The sequence below is a fragment of the Nelumbo nucifera genome, chromosome 2 (genome assembly GCF_055504915.1).
Source record: "Nelumbo nucifera cultivar China Antique chromosome 2, China Antique-T2T, whole genome shotgun sequence".
NCBI classification, from domain to species: domain Eukaryota; kingdom Viridiplantae; phylum Streptophyta; class Magnoliopsida; order Proteales; family Nelumbonaceae; genus Nelumbo; species Nelumbo nucifera.
Window position 1 is genome coordinate 27,604,802 of NC_142650.1, and position 20,308 is coordinate 27,625,109.

At 37.4% G+C, this 20,308-nt stretch overlaps 1 protein-coding gene across 1 annotated transcript; it reads right to left on the reverse strand.

The window, feature by feature from the left end:
• Positions 1-10,310: 10,310 nt before the first annotated feature.
• On the reverse strand, positions 10,311-13,136 carry LOC104586113 (putative clathrin assembly protein At4g32285). The gene is made up of 2 exons (XM_010243244.3): positions 12,873-13,136; positions 10,311-12,616 (listed from the first exon to the last, which is right to left on the reverse strand). The coding sequence occupies exon 2, from the start codon at positions 12,596-12,598 to the stop codon at positions 10,625-10,627; it is 1,974 nt and encodes a 657-aa protein (XP_010241546.1). The 5' UTR covers positions 12,599-12,616; positions 12,873-13,136; the 3' UTR covers positions 10,311-10,624.
• Positions 13,137-20,308: the final 7,172 nt, after the last annotated feature.

Consider the following 20,308-nt stretch of genomic DNA (forward strand, 5'->3'; position numbering starts at 1 on the left):
CTTTCTGTTGTGCCACATGTCATGATGTCATTGGAGGACCAAATTACCCCTCATCAGAATTCATTAATTAGTTTTGAAATTTTGTTGATGGCTTATTGCGGTTGGTATTTGGTAACAAGTTAGTCAGACGTACAAAAATGGTTTTCTCTTTGCTTCATTTTTTTGTTTTTTCATAAAATAGAAAAAAATGGTATGATTTGATTATATATGCAGATGTTTTGTGGAAGAAGTAGTGCTTAGTATAAAGATCTGAATTACTCAAAGGTAGGGGTTTTTAAATATCCAAACTGAAACCGAATTGATGCAACCAGTTAACCAGTGGACCGGTTAACCGTGGTTTGGTTTTTTGGTTTTTTTATGGACTTAAAAAAAAAAAAACTAAAACTAAAACTAAAACTATTAGTGGTTGCTGTCGATGGCGATTTGCTGGTGCCGAATTGGTTGGTACCGGTGGTTGTTGTCGGTTGTTGCCTGAAGTGAGAGCTTGAGAGGTGGTGCATGGTGGAGCCGCAGAGAGGAGAGATGAGAGAGAGAAGAGAGATACAGAGATGGCATTGGTGCTTGCTTGCTGGTGATGTGGCGGCTGGTGTTGTTGTTGCTTGGTGTTGGTGGTTGGCGTAGGCCGCGCGGTGGAGATGTCAGGCGAGAAGAGAGAGATACTCATTTAGACACTAATAGAGAATAGAGAGATAGAGATAGAGACATTGGGGGAGAGCCGGAGAGGCTTCCGGTCGAAGGGTGACCGGTGCTAGAGGAAAACAAGGGGAACTGTGGCACCGACTGCCGAACTAGCCACTTGGGATTGGGGTCTGGCTATTTGGGGAATACAAAGACTAAAAGAGACTGAGAGAGTGAGAAATAGAGAACTGAGAGAAGATATTAGGTTTAGGTTTCGAAGAGACAAACATAGAAAGGCTGAAAGTTTTCGATTTTCGAAGAGACTGAGAGACTGCCAAACTTTTTTATTTGATTTTCAAAAATAAAAATAAAAGTAAAAAATATTATATAATATAATATATGTAATATTATATAAATATATATTACTATATATACATCGGTCGATTTGATTAACCACCGGGTTTTTTAAATAGTTAATCGAAATTATTAATTTTTTAAGAATATCAAACCAAAGCCAAACCGACCAATTTGACTAACCAATTTTCAGTTCAGTTTTTTCGATTTTTATTGCTCACTCTATTCAAAGGCGTAAAAGAGGCTTAGAAGGGCAGAAAGAAGAGCACCCACATTGTGGGTTAATACCGCTACAATTAGCAGAGTTGGAAGATGGGTTGCTTACAATTAGTAATACAACGGAATCTGTTTTCAAAATTCAAATAGATTTCAATCTCCAAAATAAAAAATCTGCATACTCGATATAAAGGCCCTTCTTTGTTTTATGAACAATGTCTTCTATTGATCTATTGACATTGTTGACAGGGCTAATCATAGGTGGTATCCTTTGTTGATGATGTTGACCGCTGCAACCTTGGGACCAGGGCATTCTCTGCCCAATGCCCAAAATAAACATTGGGTATTTGGTAAGTATAAGTTAGTTAAATGTTTTGGACAAGAACATTTTCAAATTTCATAGGTGGTATCCTTTGTTGATCATGCAGAAAAGAACATTTTCAAATTTCATCAGCGCAGGCCGAAATTTTTCCACAATTTGTAAGTATAAGTTAGTTAAATGTTCATATGGACAATTTCTATTGATGATCATAGGTAATATGAAGTAAGATAAGATGAGTTTTGGACAATAAAAAATTCACTGACAAAGGTTTTAGATAATATCTTCTAAATAAAAAGGGCAATTGTGCGGGTTGGCATCTAACCCGCTAATTCATTAATGATACATTTATATAAAATTTAATAGACCTAAATTCGCTTTAACCTAATGTAATTCGTCCAAATCCATTAATCTTATATTTATGTATATAAAACAGAAAATTAATTCTTTATTGACAAATAAGTTGGTAATAGTAGTTACTATTTACACAAGTGGTGAGGGTTTAAATCACATTACATGCATGTTATTTTTACACAAGCGGCGAAGCTATATAACTATGTTCGGGTTTCGGGTTTGATCGAACCACTTAGGTTCAAAACGGTCCAACCAACATGAACTATCTAACTGGATTGTCTTCTAAAAAATCACATTAAGGGTGGTTGAACCGTTTAGATCTGGATCAGTCAATGTCAGATTGACATGTATCGGCCCATATCAAGTTTGTGCATGAGTTTGGTACCAAACCGACTGGCCCGAAGCGGGTCAAGAGAAGCAAACCGGATCGACCCGTATTCGGGTCGGGTTGGGCGGATACGTGGCGTACCAGGGCCCAGGCCGAACCGTCTCACGCTGGGACCGTTTTAGATTCGAGCCGCCCTGAATCGACTTGCCCTAGGTCAGGTCGGGATTGGGCTGGGCTGATTGAACTAGACCGAGGTGATTGGGTCTATTCATATTTAGACCAAGTTGAGCTGGTTCAGACCCATGTCAAGTTGATTTGGATTTATGTCGATTTAGGTGAAGTGTGTTGATTCGAGGCAAAACTAATTTTAGTCAATAATTAATAAAAAATCAATGCATTAATTATAAATTATTTCATTCAAATGAAGAAAATTAAAAAAAAAATGACTAAAAAATTAATATTTATATCTTTAATGGTTAACCCATTGGTTATCCACAACCCAACCCAACCCATTTAAATTGACCCAATGATTGATGAAAAATTGCCACCCCTAATCAGAAGGTCATTAGCCAACGCCATTAGCTATTTTCAAGATTTTACAGTTACAGCAAATAATCGCCCCATAATTGCATACATTTAAATCGAACAACCTTAATTTCCAATGATGCTTTTGACACAATTCACAAATAAAAGTAAGGAATCAATCAAATAAATAGAAGATCATTAATCTATGTTTAAACATTGGGCATCCCATGGAAGGCTTTCAATAAGTCTGAGGAAAAAAAGAGTGATAACCAAATGTGAATGCTCCCACTGTTTAATGTTATGGTGTTTATAACTCATTGGTAATATAAAAGGTTTGCAACAGGAATGTTAATAGGGCAGGTTATTAATCAAATAACCTACCACGCCTTTATTGGGACAAATTAGGTACAAGTCTTTATATACACTTTATTCATGGATAAGATCAAGGTTTTATCAAAAGGTTAAAGGCGGAAGTGAAGCAAGTGATGGGTCAAACATGGGACCATTTAAATTCACCCACAATCAAATCAATTCAGTTCTTAAAATAAAACGTGGCACCTTTTAATACCAGCCCGTGCATGTCACATGTCTCTTCTCGTATGTGTCTATATGAAATTTACTTATTTTACATACATGCATGACAATGAAACCCTAATCAACCAGAAAACAAGCAATGGGTATTTTCTACATAGCTTCCAGTATTACCCAAAAAACAAGAGAATAAGAGAATTCATAAATCATCCGGAACAGAACGATAACACTGGCTGTAAATTACTAAGACATTTGCACTCAATTTGTTGTTGGAACACACCAAATCTCTTATCAACCCTCTTGTATTAGGGAAAATGCTGCCTAGCTAGACACAAACAATTCACTTTAAAGATGTTAAATAGAAAAAAAATAATCATTTTTGGAGAAGACCCCAAGTTTAGAGCTATTTGCCTGAGAGGGCTTTTATACGGTGGGCCCCTCACAGAACGCGTATTAGCGTATAAGAGATTGGGTTTGTTCTTCACAGAGCATCATGCTTCACATAAGACTGTCAAGTGTCAACGGGTCGGATTTGGGCTGGGATCAGTTAGACCTGGAATTAATCTAACATGAAATATTGAGGATTCGGAATCGAATTGGATCCGATAGGGTTGTAATTTTTATATATAGGATCAAATCAATCGGTTTTCAAGACAATTGGGTCTGACCTGAGGGATGATGGACCTGAATGATTCTGAACCGATAATAAACATGACACTATATCAGGACCTGAAACAATCCGTCGGTTCTAGTTCTTGGAACCAGAACTGGCCCAATCTGTTTAGGTCCATTGGATGGGACCCAACCCATTAACAGCCTTATCCTCACACCAACCTCACAGTGCATGGAACCTGTGCATTGAAAACATCTCCCATACTTGATATTCCTAATGCACAGCGAAGATGTGCTGTGAGGTTCATGTGAGATGCATTTTAGAGGAACAAATCCGAATTCAGGCCAGAAGCCATATTTGGTAAAAATCTGAAAAGTCAGAATATAAGTTGGTCAAGTTAGTAAACCCACTTTTGGGTGAAACTAGTTTTACGAAGTGAGTCTCACTCAAGAGTTCACATCTGCACCCCACAATGTCCCACAGCGCATCCCCGTCGTGTATTGGGAACATCTCCCGATGATAATACCAGGCTTGATGATGTCATCATCAGGAGATGTTCCCAATACAAGGCGGAAATGCGTTGTGGGGTGCCCCGTCGTGGGGCACAGATCTGAACTCCTCACTCAAGGCAGAGCTGAGGCCCTCTCAAATGGGCTCTGAGTGAGTTCAAATCAGCCCCCCACAACATTCCATAGCACATTTCCACCATGTATTGGGAACATTTTCCAATGATGACATCATCATTTTTGGTATTGAGGGTATTTAGTTCCGTTTACGTTTATTGAGTAAAGGTTTTACTTGTGTGCCTGAAAAACTAAGAAAAGTAATTAATGAGGACGTTTATGACACAAGCGCCATTTGGCACCACATCAGCAAAATGCTAATAAACTCCTACCTGTTTCAGAACATTAGACACACAAGCTTACTGAAATGGAAGAGGAACACAGAAACCAAAATTTGCTTTTGCAAACATCAATACATACAAATGTAATTAATGAGGCATTTGCTGATGGGATTTATATGTGGCACTCGTTTACTCAAGAAACATAAATGAAACCAAACATATACATTATCATCAGGAAATATTTTGAATACAAGGTGAAGATATACTGTGAAACGTTGTGGGGGGCTGATTTGATCTCACTCTATACTAGCGCTCCACATCAGCCACAGAATGTATATACCTCACCATTTGGGATTTCCTACTCACTTTTCCTATCCACTCTCTAACTGTCGTGAATTGAAACCACACATCTCTATTATTGATAGAGAATACATAAGAAAAGTAAATAGAAAATCTGAGTTCATACTTCACAACCATTCTCAATCTTTCGTTGACTGATGTGGGGTGTTATTATTGGTTAGACAGCCCCTACTATCACGTTCAGCTAATTCGGATTTGCTTATGTGTAATCGGTAGTGAATTGATTCACAGTTGTTACCGCTCCACACTACATATCCATGCTGTGTAACAAACCAAATAGAAAAAGACAAAAGAGGGGTTATTAATTGCACGTGCACGACAAAAAAACAAATTAAAGAAAAAGGTTACGAAGGAAATGGTTTAAGTAGTTGTGGCTTTTGTGCGTAAAGGAGATGTGGTGGGGTTGAAGGTCTTTAGAGGATTCATTTGCTGCCATACCTCAATGTCACAGCCACATAATTATGTCTCCTACCATTTGACATTGTTTCAAAGGTTATTAAGCCTCGGATCTTGGGTGCGATTTGATAAATCTTTTTACAAATATCTTTTGACAGCCTAGATAACTAAATAATGAGTTTTTTGAGTTTTGTCTTTAAATATCTTAATGGTTTGTTAATGTGGCGTTTAATAAATCTGAAATCTAAAATCTAAAAAATTGAAAAAATATTATTTAAGTCTGAAACTTAAAAGGAAGTAAAAATAATTTTCTACTTTTTAGAGGTTTTGAAAAAGATAAGATCATTTGATTTGGAGCAATTTTGTGAAGTTTACTATTTTACCCTTAGAAATAGACTATTTGATAATATTATAAATACTAAAAAGAATATTAAATAAAAATAGTATTTTATTAATAAATAAATATTATATTTTTTAAATAAATACTAATTTACTATTTAACTAAAAATAATATTCATTTATTATTATTAATTAATAATAAATAAAATTATTTTATTTATTACTAATAAATATATTATGAAATATTCTTATTACTATATACATATTAATACTAGATATTATTATTTATTTAAATTAAAATGATATTATTTATAATCTTATAATAATTATTATTTAATAATAATATATTTATTATTTGTATTATTAGTATTAAATAATGTTATTATTACTATTAATGTCATTTTATCACATTTGAAATGTGTCTAATCTTGGTAAGACATGAAAGCAAGTCTTACCAATTCAAATCTGAATTTATGTTTCAAATCCTCTAATCATACCTAAACCCAAATGCCACTGGCATCTAAAAAGCAAAGTTTTTAGATTTTAGATGTCTGAAAAGTGTTATCAAACGCCACCTAAGTATCCTAGACTACCATAATCTATATAAATGTTAAATGAAAGAGCTTAGATGCAAAAAGACAAGATGAAGCTTCTAGGTTTTTGGCCATTTTAGGCTTTCATAAGCTTAAGGCATAAGTCTTTCTGACTCCTGTCTCGTTGCCAAATAAAGAAAAATTTTGGTCTTCCAAGCTTTGAAAGCCCAAAAGACCACATGAAAAGATTGCCAAGCACCTCATTAATTTGATGGGATACAATAAAGCTACAAAAGCGCATTCCTCATGCCTTGCCCCAGACAAAAATGCATATTGGTTTCAATAACAGATCCAACAGGGGTAGTTTTATTTATTTATGAAGGTACCTGGGAGTAGCTGGGAATAGCTACAATGGGTAATAAAATGAAGTCATATGAAAGTACCTGGGAGTAGCTACAATGGGTAATAAAATGAGAGAGTAAATCAAGATGGTTTGGTCATGTGTATGGAATATCTATAACACCTATTAGAAAAAGTGATCTATTACAAATTGAAGGGATTAAAAGAGTTGAGTGTAAATCAAAAGGACTTTGATAAAAGTAATAAGAAATGATTTAAGTGCTCATAATTTAACAATAGATATAACATTAAATATAATGAAGTAGAGAAACGAATTCATGTAGCCAACCCCATCCAGAAAACCTAAACAAGTCAAACATTGAAGATAGGCATCTCAGTACTAAAACTGATTAGAAATTGACTGATAACTCATTAACTAGGTTATGAGCTCTTTAATGTTCAAATGGTATTTTGGGTTGGTTACTGACCTTCAGATAGTGTATTCTATGACTAGTTTAGCCATTTAAAAACAAACCAATAAGCCCATTCAGTTTAGCTGCTTCAGATGTAAATAAAAAAAGAAAAAAAAAAAAACGACCCCAAGAATGAGAAATGAATGATAAAAATTGAGCATTCTACGTTTCTACTTGGCTAGCCGTCCATCCTCAGCAATTTGATCTGATCGATTAAATTGAATAGTTTGCCCCGTTTTATTGAAAGACTGTCAAATTAAACAATGGGATTGCTGATGATTCTTCATCAAGTCATGAACATTTCTAGAAATGATATTTCAAAAGTTTATCTAATTATATGGTTTTGAGTATGTTGACCCAGTTCCCAGTCAAAGGGTTACACAAACTTCTAAAGCCACGATTGTTTGCCGATATTTAGTGGGGTAAATTCGTCAATTGGTAAATTGATCACAATCCTCATGTTCATTTTCCGTTATATTTGGTTTCATGGTAATTGAAGATACCAAAGAGTATCAATTAAGTGGGTAGCTGATACCCTCCTACAAGGGGGGTAAGCAACTTACCTGCACACCAATAATACTCTCTCCCTCCTACCTCTCTCTTTAGTAGGTAACTTATATTGTACAAGCGTACTAGAATCTCACTTATCTATCTAAATTTTATTTTATTTAGAAAACACTTGCCCGAGTAAACATACTTATCTAGATACATAAAAATGAATGGGTCTAAGGAGAAAAGAATTGGTTACCATGAGTTTTAATTTCACTTAAAGGCTCAGTTTGGAAAGAGTACAAATACAAATTTGTAGAGTACAAAACCTAGAATTTGCCCAGAACATAATTGTATTTGTACTCTTTCCAAACTGAGCCTAAGTTTCTAAAGTTTATCCAAGATCACTAAAAACAAACTTCCACATTCTCCATCTCTACTGTTTGCCTCTCCCAATGGTTTTCTTCCTTAATCTAATAGTTTTTTTTTTTTTTTTTTGTTTTTTAAGTTTTGATTTTGTACTTCACTTATAAATTATAATGAAAGTTCAAAGTCGTGAATACCTTTATGTTAGAGCAAAGATTGTGGTTATTAAAGTACTTTTGTGCTTCAAGGAGATTCAAAGTTTGGTTAAGCATGGTTTTTTTTTTTTTGTATAGAGTTAAGCATGTTTTTGAAAGTAGATTCCTTGAGAGTAAAAGCAAATCTACAACAAAAAGCACAAAGCCATGCTGGATTACTTCGTGCTTTTGCAATGCACCTTGGGTCAAATATATTTTTCACAAAATGCAATAAAGAAAAAACATATACATACCACATGGCAAAATATACGCCTATGCTTCATCACAAAATGGGTAAATATTAGGGTTGTAATAGGATCGGATTTGAATTAGATGCAGCAAAATTCGTATCCAATCCGATTATTAAGAACTTACATCCAAATTCGATCGGATTTAAAGACTCATATTCAAATTTGAATTCTAATGGACTCGGATCAAATTCAGATTTAATCTGACTTCGTTATAATTTTTTTAAAATACCAGAAAAAATATAAAAGAATATTTAGTTTTCAACTTTTATCTATAATAAGTTAATATAAATATAAAATACTAAATTTATTGTTATATATAAAAATTCATATATAATAAAATATATTTTTATATTTTTAATTATAATTATATAAATTTTATATATTAAAATTAATAAATATTATAATATAATGGGATCTAGATTTTAATCGGATATTGATTCTAACATCTGAATTTGATCCAATTATATAAATAACCGGATCAGATGTTAGATTAAGCCTTAGTTTTTTGGGTATCATTGACCGGCCATATAAATATGACAAGCTATATGGCATGTTGGAGAATTTGTGATACATGGTGAAATATACGCCATATGACAAAAGTTGCGACACAACAAATGCCATGTGATAAAATATATGACACATGAAAAAATATACCATGTGACAAAATATATGTTATAAGGAAAAAATTGTGATACATGACAATATATATGCAATGTAAAAATTTCTGACACATGGCAAAATATATGCCAAGTTTGATTAACATAGGCAAAACTATAAACCCTGTGACATTTTTATATTATAAATTTCAATAAATAACAAGTTTCTGCTCTCATAACCTGAGAACAATATTTACTAAATTGTAAAAGTACACGATAAAAACACAAAACATGCCTCATACTTTTATATCCAAACACATCCTTAGTTTATATGAATTTTACGTGACAATAAGGCCAAGATTATATGAATTAACGTGCCACATGTAGAGAAAGATTCAGTATTGAAAGTGGAAAGCTGAAAAGATTTTTAAATTTGTAACAAAAGAAAACGAAAGACAAAACAATATTTACTAATAGTATTTAATGAGTAGTTATCAAGTAAATTATAAGGTCCTCAAGGGTTGAAGCTGAAGTTGGATTGATTATATTTATACTCTTATATATTATTATATAATTAATGAATCAGTTCAGCCTATTTCAGCTGTTATCAAACGACTCCATTGCTCAAATACTTAATGCATTAATTTCAAATTTAAAATCTTGTCACTGTTGTCAGCATTCTGCTTTGAACTCCTACCTCAGTAATTATTATTATTAGAGCCACCTCAATCATTCCTATGTTGCTCACAAAGCGTCTAGAAATCAGTTGACCCTCAAAATCTAGCTGCACATCCAGCTTGTCCCATCCTGGCAATGCATCGGTGGTGCATATCTGTCAACCTGAGAGAAGTCAAGTGACATTAGAAAACCAAGTCAACATATAGTGAAACTCCCGTTCCCAATGGGCCAACTCAACACCCCACAGGAAGCTAGAATCTAGAAGTGGATTAACCGATCAATAATATATTGACTTGACCCATTGCCAGCCAAATGTCAATCCATGAACGCTGTCAAAACAAGATTTTACAACAAAAGGAGGAGATCGGATTTCCTCCTCACAAAAATGGTCATCACAGGAGATTCTTCATTTGTAAAATTAGAGGAGATTGCTATTGAGTATTGACAATTGTGGATTTCAACTTTCCATCCTAGATAAAATGCAAAGGATTATAACCTTGGGGGAAAAAAAGGAAGAAAAACAATAATTAGTTATGTCAGAGGAGCTAGCCTCTTCAAAATTGAGGATCACCAGTTCACAACTGGAAAGAATCATTTAAGGTTCCAAAACAATAAGAAGAGAAGATTATCCGAATAGTACAAAGAACAGGTAAAAACTATAATTGATACATTACAATACCGACCAACAGGGCCCCCCCCATGTAAAAACCAACCACATCTCTTCTGTAAAATAGGTTCAAGCCTCCCTTTCTCCTGTGTCTCTATTTCCCTCCCTTGTCCACACACAAAGTTGTACACCACTAACACATAATCGAATAGAAAGAGAACTTTCAAAAAAAAAACAAGAATGAAACTGTCAACCAGTTTCAAAGTGCATCATTATAAGTGATACATAAATGGGAGCAAAATCAGTGAGGTGTGTAGTAGTATCCTCCTTGTCCCATCGTACCATTCACCGGCGGCATCCCATACTGTGGCATCCCGTATGGCATCGCAGCAGGTGGACCTTGAGTGTAGAAGCCGGTCCCGTTGATCTTGGCCAAACTCACTTGGCCTTGCATTCCATCCCTGGCATACTGCTGCCACATATGCTGCTCCTGAACCAGCAAGTTCTGTTTCTTCTCAATGTCTGCCATCTGAACATAGGCTGGAGGAGGGATACTGACCGATGCAGCAAATGGGTCATGCCCAACTGTCTGGACAGTTCCATCTGGGGCAGGAAGTGCCAGCACTGGTGTTGCACTCTTGCCTGGCACTGGCAATGCCACACTGCTTGCACTCCCTCCGGTCAACTGTGCTGTGTTTGTATGCTGCCTCACTGCCCCCTGATCATACATGCCGTTCAGTAGCAATGGATCGAATCCACCTGCCAAAGTGGCTTTCTGCTTTGATAGGTTGCTCGCTGTCTCTACCAGGGCTAGTTCCCAATCGGCCTTTCCGGGCTCAGCAGCGGGTGTGTGCCATGCTGAGGTTACTTCAGGCTCCCCAGGCGCAGTGCCATTAGATGGGAATGCTTCCCATGATCCATTGGTGTTTCCAGTAGCCGGTCCAGAAAACAGAGCCAGGGCCAACCTGTTTGATTGATCTTCAGCAGAAACCCCATTATCTCTTAAATCCACCAAGTCCTCTGTTACCTGCTGTGGCTGCGGTTTGGGTTCTGGCTCAGGTGGGGGTGGAGGAGTATAATTTTCTGGCGGAGGGAGAGCCTTTATCTCGTTCATATCCTGTGCTGGTTCCTCCTCTTGAGGGGTCTCCTCACGGGGCCTATCAGGGCTCTTCGGCCTCCTTGCCCTATCCCTCATAAACTCCTCCAGTGTCTCCAAAAGCTTGTCGGTAATCCTCTGCACCTCAGGATACTCTGATGACCTTGCCACGCCTATGTCCTTACACCAATTATAGAACGCCACAAGCTCATCGATCTGCTTGGCGGCACTAGCATATGCTTCAAAAGACTTCACGCAATCAGGGTATTCCATGTCAAAGAATCGATCTAGCAACACAGCCAATATCTCGCATATATCCGCATAATGCTTGAAACTTTCCTTGACTACAGGGTAGAGAGCAACGAGCACCATTCTACTGTTCTTGGCCGTGCCGGTGGGCCGACATGCCAAGAACCGATCGAGAAGACGTTGCAGCTGATTCATCTTGCCCAAAACCCTTTCCGGCTTCATATCCCTAAGAGGCGTCACCGGCTTCCTCTCCTCCCGTCCCTGTGACTCGTTCAAATCCCCATTAGACCTCGACCGCCGGGGCGGTCCACCATAGTTTCCATAACCGGGTTCATCTCTGAACCCGTATTCATACTCGTAAGAACGCGGTGGTGGCCTCCACCGGTCGTCTCTGTCCCCAAACCTATCATCCCTTCCGTGGCCACTGCCACTGCCACTGCCACCGCCAACGCCTCGCTGTTTCCTATCGTACACCAGATACTCAAGTTGCTGATCTAGATACAAAGCGTAAGTCTGAACAAAGGCAGAGTGATCCCACGAATTCGAATGAGCCTCATCGCGAAAATCGGACATATTGAGGAGACGAGTCCCTTTGCGAGTCGCGTAAAGGATCTCCTGTTGAAAATCCGGATTTCCCTCATTCAACAACCGATGAACAAGCATCAATGCCTTGAGAGCCACGACCCAGTCCCGTGTCTTCCCCAGACGCCTCGACACGGTAGCAACACAGGCATTGACGTACTCTCTGGAAAAAGAAGTCAGAGTCAAGATCTCCCTGATATACTTCTCGTCGGCCGGATCATCGTCGTGACTCGTCGCCTTAACAATCGCCACCTCCAAGTCCGGCGCCGTATTACTGGCGACCTTCGCCAATCCGATACTCGTCTGATCCTTAACGGCTCCGATCGCCTTTCTGATGCTTGGCGCCATATCCACCACCCCTACCACCTATCAACCGAGAGCGATTACTTATCCACTTCTTTCCTACTCAACTTCTTAAGATCTAAAACGGAAACCTTCGCAGATTATCAATTGGGAACCAATCCACCACTCCGCTTTATTTATTTAAACTCTTTGAATCAAAAAAAGAAACAGAAGTACACAAAATGGAAACAATTCGTTTCGGCTTCTCTCGATCTACGCCGAGGAGGCTCCGATCTATCAATAGAAACAAATACCAACCGATCTGAGTTGATTGACTGACCTCAAAGCAGCGAGAACGAGGAGACCGAAGACGACCACAAGATTGAATCAGAACTGGATCAGATCGACAACGAAGACTGAAACAGCAGATTGGATTCCACTTCACTAGATCCGGCTATTACGGCAGCCACAGGGGCGTAATCCCTTCAGTGATCGATCACCGAGCGGCGCGTTTGGCATTGATGGTGCTCCGAGTTTCTCCACCGCCGGTTTTAGCTACGTGTATAGATGAGAGAGAGAGGATGGAGCCAGTGAGCCACCAAACATTACAAAACTGGGTTTAAGTAGGAAGCTCGAAATCCGGTGGAGGTAGTTAGATCTGGACCGTGCATCAAGATCCCGGAGCATTCCGAAATCCGAACCAAGTTTGCTTTAGCGAAAGTATCGGGTGCGTGTCGGAAATCGAGTTTTACACTTTTAACCTTTACTCTAAATTGAAAATTTGAAAACTACTTCGAGTCTTCGACTCACCGAGTCACCGACTTTAGTTTACTTTTGAAGGGAGAAGGTAGTGGTTAGGAGGTATGCTACAATAAGGGCGTCCTCATCATATAAGAAATAAGGATCCATCACAACAAAAGATCTAACGGTGATTAACCTGTTACTAGAATTTCAGAAATAATTCCCTTCTCGTTTGAGATCTAAGAGTCCACATCAGAGGATCATCGTATACACTGAGTCGTACACAGCTGCATTAAGAGTTGGGATTATTGTCTGCCATTGGATCTGCGTTGTTTTGACTTTGACTATGTGATACGGATGCTACGGTCAGTTGTTTGATTATGATTTTCGTAAAAGTAGAAATGATGGCTTAGGTTGAACTTGACTTCTGGAGTGGGTCCCATTGAGAGGTGGGTCCCGTTCCTTTAAATGGTGATTTTATTATTAGTTGGACACCTGTACAGACAAAACCAAAAGATAACACGTTAACTGCACATCTCTGACGCTGTTAAATTCTTTACCATATGGTAGACGTACCGAAGCGTGATCAAGAGGATTTCGTATTTTCGTGTGGTACAGCGCTGTATGGACGGTGAGAACTGAGAAACGTTACTGGTGGCCGGTGGGGCCTGAGTGGGAGGCACGTCGAGAATGGTTGAAAACAACGCGCCCTCGAAGGGATGTCAGTGAGTCGGGTTAAGTGGAAAACCCACACTTGCCCGACCCTATCGGGGTTAATGTTGGATCAGTCTTGATCTGGTTCTGATAGGGTCCATGCTGATTGCTGAACCCGACCCGTAAACATTGTAGCGTTGGAATGTTCTTACATGTAGGCTTGTTTGAGTATCAATGTACCATATATGTGGCGGGTCGGTTCAGTTCCGATAATTACTCTCTTTTCAGTTGGATCGGGTCAGGTCAGGTTGGAGTATCATGGCATCGAGTTTGGGTTGAGCCAAACCCTACAGAACCTGACCCATTGACATAACTAGCTCGAATTCGAGAAAAAGGTCAAATAAAATTGAATTAAAAAGTTATTAATATATAAAAGTTTTTAAAATGTAGCAAATTTTATGTATGTAGTTTTTTACTTTTTTAGAGAGGAAATTGTGCATATTTATAATTAAAAATGAAAATTTTATATTACAAAATAATTTTTAAGAATAAATCAATAAAACATCCCGATATTTATTTCCCTGATTTTATGAAAAATTACATTATTTTGAGTAAAGAGAATGTATGCATAGAGTGGAGAAAGTGTAGAGAAAGTATGCCTTGTTAAGTAACAGTTGAAGCTTGGGCAATCTATGAAAGTGGATTACTAAGCATTAAAAAGGTAATGGACTAATGGGTGGGAGTCAATTGAAGCATCTAATGTTAGTAAGTGATATTGGGAGAAATTCTTTGCACGAGTTGTAATAAATCAAGGAGATTAATTGTTACGTAGAATAAAACCAAGACCGACACTGCTCGCTTCACCTTTTTCTCCCTCCTACGTTTTGTTTTGTAGTAGGTTCTCCCTCCAGATCTTACTTAACGATTTCTCTCTGTTCGCCACAGTTATTCCTTCCTTCCTGATTTCTCTTTTCTGTAACATGGTCTAAATGGCAGATGACACTACTCTTCAAGACCTCTCTCGACTCCTTCCGTCATCTTCCGCACTCCTGTTCGGGCAAACGATCGATGATGGCATCTCCCCCGTGGATGATTGACAAAGAAGTTTGGTCTGTAAGGTATTTACTGACCGGCATATACTTGCTTTCGCCGATGACTCGTTATTGATACGATTTCCAACTTCTTTTGAGCGAGATCATGTCTTTGAGAAAGGTCCCTGCCTATTTGACAATGACCTTGCAGTCATTCGAAAAGTAATTCCCCATAAACCTCCAGAGTCTTATACCTTCTGTCAGGCTGATTTCTTTGTTCATCTTAATTGGTCTGCCGGTGGATTATCTCAACATTAACGCTGCTAAGTGCTATGCATATTGGATCTGCATCTACGGCAACAGAGTCTACGGTGGCAAGCCTGATATTGCCACCGCGTAACCAATGAAGATTATGTCTTGGAAATTGGAATTGCCAGGGATCGAGGGGGGAGTCCCCTGACAATTCGTCAATCTTATCAGACTCCTCACAGATGAGAAGCCTCAATTAGCTTTTATCATGGAATCCAAATGTGATTGGCGAAAGTACAATTGAATTTTACATCAATTCAGAAATTATCACTGTCATATAGTTCCTTCTGAAGGTTTGAGTGGTGGTTTATGGCTTATGTGGAATTCAAATGTCAACATTCCTATCACTTTTTCTTCCTCTCATTTACTAGTGCTTGATGTTTATAATTTCCCTTCATTTTCATTGGAGTGTGTTCTTTGTTTATGGGCACAGGATAGAAGACATAGAGCAGAAGTTTGGTCGACCATTCAAAGGCTGGGACTGGGACAGAGTAATGCTTTTCCTTGGGTGATTCTTGGTGTGACTTCAATGTAATCATCAGTTCGGTGGCAGACAAAGAAGGAGGTAGGCCAGTTTCAGTTAGAGACGACACTGCCGACTTTCTTACATTAATTCACGAGTGTCAGCTCCAAGATATCGAATTTCAAGGTCCACACTTCACTTGGTCTAACAGAAGACAGCCTCACGCTCTTATTTCTGAAAGGTTATATCGAGTGTTAGTAACAGATGCATGGATTCAATTTTTCGTCTCTGCTTGGGTTAAACACCTCCCAGCTGCAGCTGGATCAGATCATAGCCCCATCATTTTACATACCTTGGGAAGAAGATACAGATGAAACACACCTCTTCGCTTTGAAGCCTATTGGACATAGTTAGACGGTTTCAGATCACAAGTCTCTACGTTGCGGAATTCTAGTTCTCAATGTTTTATTGACAAATGTGACTTCACAAAACTGAATATGCAGCAATGGGCCTCTACAAATCATGGTCAATTGAAGAAGCACCGGGAGCTTCTTCTATCAAAAATTGCACACCTCCAATCTTCTGCGAGAATAGAGGATAACTTACAACTTACAATAAGAACGTCCTCTACTTAGGAGTTGGATTACATTCTTGAAGTAGAAGATACCTACCTATTGGCATGAAAGAGCACGGTGTAACTGGTTGCATGTCGGCGACAGAAATCAACAGGAAGCGTAAAAATAGCATTTATTGGCTCAAAGATTCAGATGGCAATTGGTCTTCTGATCCCTTGACGATTAAAACTGCTATTCGAGATTATTTTCTTGATCTTTTTGCCTCTTCAGATCCAGTTTGTACAGACATTCCTGATCAAGAATTTGCTCCTTGTGATGTTACCCTAGACAATAATAATTTCCTGTGCTGTTCCTACAACTGAGGAACTCAAAGCGGCTCTATTTGCAATAGGACCGATCGACCAAAGCCCCTGGGCCGGATGGTATCACGACCAAAGCCCCTCGGGATATTAATTCCATTAATGGGACTAACATAGTTCTCATACCAAATAAAGACGGTGCTTAGTTTGTGAAGGATTTCAGACCTATAGGACTTTAGGAATGGCAATGAGCAGGGTATCCCTGCAAATTGCCCAACCCATTCCCCTATCCCAGATTTTAAATCCGTCCCAAATTCGTTTAACTTTTCTTTTCAATTTTTCAAACTCATCCCGTTTTAAACCCATTCCACTCGTTAAATCTCTTGACCAAATGTTTTCTACTAAAAAGCTTCTTAATGCTTATAGTGTGACTTGAACCCAAATCAATTAATGACCGTATAAAATCTCTTATGTTATTTAATAAAATAAAATAAATTTTATTAACTTTTGTATTCATTAAAACAATCAATCTATCTATCTATCTATAATAATTCTAACTAAAAATTAAAAGAAATAACATTTAAAATTAGCATTTTATAACTAAATGAAATAAATAATCTATCAAATCCAAATTTACATCAATGGTTTTAATCCCAAGAAATTTATACAAATAAAATATTAATAAGAGAATAATTATCTTGGTACTTAAAATTTATAAGTTTGTGCATGATATATAATATAATAGATTCATATTTATGCATCTCAGATATCGGGTATCAGATGTCAAAACTTAAACCCGTCCCAAACCCTATAGGATTTTGATAAATGGATCCTATTAGGGTCAAAACGTTGGATACTCAAAAATCCCGCGAAATTGACATCCCTAGGCTCTGTTTGGTTTGAGGGAAAGGGATGAAAAAAGAAGAATATTCCTAAATGATACATTTTTCCCATGTTTGATTGTTGGTATACAGTGGTATGGGATGAGAAAAGAGTGAGAAGCAGGATCCCAAAAATAAGTAAGTGGGAAATGGTGCGACCCCAGTGAGAAACGAAAAACGTGAGATGCGCTTGAGAAAAGTTATCGGGCTTTGTTAGGCCTGAACTCGAGAGTCTCCTTCTTCCTTGGTGATTTCAAGCAAAGGCAAGACCAGATCTACACTCCTCTTGTTTTGGCGAGCCATTTCCTCTATTTTCTTGTATATTTTGGTGGATAAGAATGTCTTAACCATTGTTGCGCCAGTCTCTGCAATGACTAGCCCCATTTCATCTTCACTATTTTCAGCAAGGAGAAGATCCATTCTCCTTGTGTAGGCGAGATTTGGTAGGATAGTATGTTTTAGCAAGCAAAGGAGAAGCTCCATTTCATCTTCTTCACTACTTGCGCCAATCCTTGTTTTAGCCTTCTCATTTTATGAGATTTGTTAGGACATGCACAAGGGTAAAATGAGATTTGTTAGGGACAGGGGTTTTCTCTGAGATTCACGTTATAGTGCTGTGACGAAGGGTTTTTTTTTTGTTTCTTTGTTATTCTAAAGTGATGCTATTTGTTAGGTACAGGGGTTTTCTTTGAGATTCACATTACAGTGCTGTGATGAAGGGGTTTTTTTTTGTTTTTTTGTTATTCTAAAGTGATGCTATTTGTTAGGTACAGGGGTTTTCTCTGAGATTTGTTTTTTTTTTTTTTTTTTTTTTTTTTTTTTTGTAATTCAATCATCAGATCACTGCTGGTTTGATCGATTTACAGTGGGTGTGCATTTTTTTTCCATTGTGACTTCCAACAAGACTGCCTATTCTTTTGGTTCGATTTTAGAACCCTTCTCTACCATGATCAAAGAAGACGATGGGGCTATTACCAAAAAAACAGAAGAGGGAACCGATTGGTTCTTCTGAAGTGTTGACTTAATTCCTTATTTTACTGTAGATTTATCTGAGGTTAGAAGAGGGAACCGAATGGGTAGATTTATTTGGGGTTAGAAGTGATTCTATTTGAAGCTTTGGTCCACATGATCAAAGAAGATGATTGGGTAGATTTATCTGGTAACCGATTGGGTATATTTATCTATGTATATGTTTTTTATTTTTGGTCAGAATATAACCCCTATTTTTAATTTTTGTCACACCTAGAATCTGAGTATCTAACTAAGATTGCAGTTCTCTCTCAGTAGTTCTCTATGCAGGCCCAATAGGGTTAGAAGACTCCCTTACAGCTGAAATTTCTGTTGTTATGGTCTAAAGCTAGCTAAAATCTTAATTTAAGGCAGCTGGAGGTCGAAGGTGACTCTAAAGCTAGCTAAACTTCTAACTAAGATTTATCTACAATGATGACTGGTTGAGGATGGGACCGGCTCATTGGGTGCTAGTAGTTGTATCTCTTAAAAATGCCATCTTTTCTGAATTAATAAAATTCCTTTAAAAAAAGGATCCACTCCGGGGCTATGGAGTAATTCCGGGTTAAAAAAAAGGAAGAAAAGACTCTTTAAACTATTGTGACACTTTAAGATCACAATCCCATTCCTAAGAAATTAGCGCATCAGAATGTAACTATTAAAAAACTCAAATTGACAAAAGAAAAGAAAAAAAACAGTCAGATCACCCAAAATTAAAAAAAAAAAAAACCTTGGTGCTGGATATATAGAGAAACTTATGGTTTCTTTCCTTGCTTCCATGTCTGCATTAGTTTTTTTGTACTTTAGAGAGAACATAGTTTGAACTTTCATGGGGATGGATCCCTAAACTGAATGGTGTTTTTCATGATTTTTATTTAATATCTGATCTTGAATTCCTGCCAAATAGTAATCACTTATTGGTGCAAGTGAGTGAATGTAAAAATAATTATTGATTGGGAAGTGTATTAAATATTCACCATAAACAGTAAATTGATCTGAAAGTTCATTTACTTGATTAACTTGCATAAACTCATTGTTTATTGGTATTCCCCATCTAATAAGCTTCCACTTGGAAGTTGGAAAATTCCCAGGTCAGTAAGGAGACAGAATAGAAAACTAATCACGTGTTATATACTTATATTGTAAAATAGCTTCCTACATTTTACTATATATGATCCATTATTCTTTTATCAGTTACCATAAACTCACTGTCATTCTTTGTTTGGTGTTCCATTATTCTTTTATCAATTACCATATGCAGCGAAATAGCTTCCTGCATTTACTCTATATGATCCAAACTTGAATTAGGGGACTTATAAGCCCTAATATTTCAAGTCTATAGAGAGAAAATTACACTTCATTTGTTGCCACTCAAGACTCTTCAATGACTCAAAAAGTAGAGGAAGAGGCCACTCAGGCCCTATTTGGCATTGTTCCGCGGGAGTATTCCTCGCATAGAGAAAGCAAACAACTAGAATTTTGTAGGAGATTAAATTAACAAAATTCGGTAAATTTTTCAGTCATTTTAGTTTATTGGATTATAGGATAATGAAGGCTAAATGCAACTAGAAAAAAGAAATAAGCTTCATCTTTGCATCATCTTCTCTTCTCTATCTACTATTAATTTTTCTTATACTTTGTAATTTTCCAACTTAGATGGAAAGGGGAAGGCATCTCATACTAGCATCTATTGTCGGTGCTACAATTTCTTCGGTATATGTTGTATTGTCAGTCTTAGAAGAGCCCTCTACTAACCGAGATGTACAAAGGGCTGATTTATTGGATCGACTTTACAAGAGAAGGGAGATTGATTGT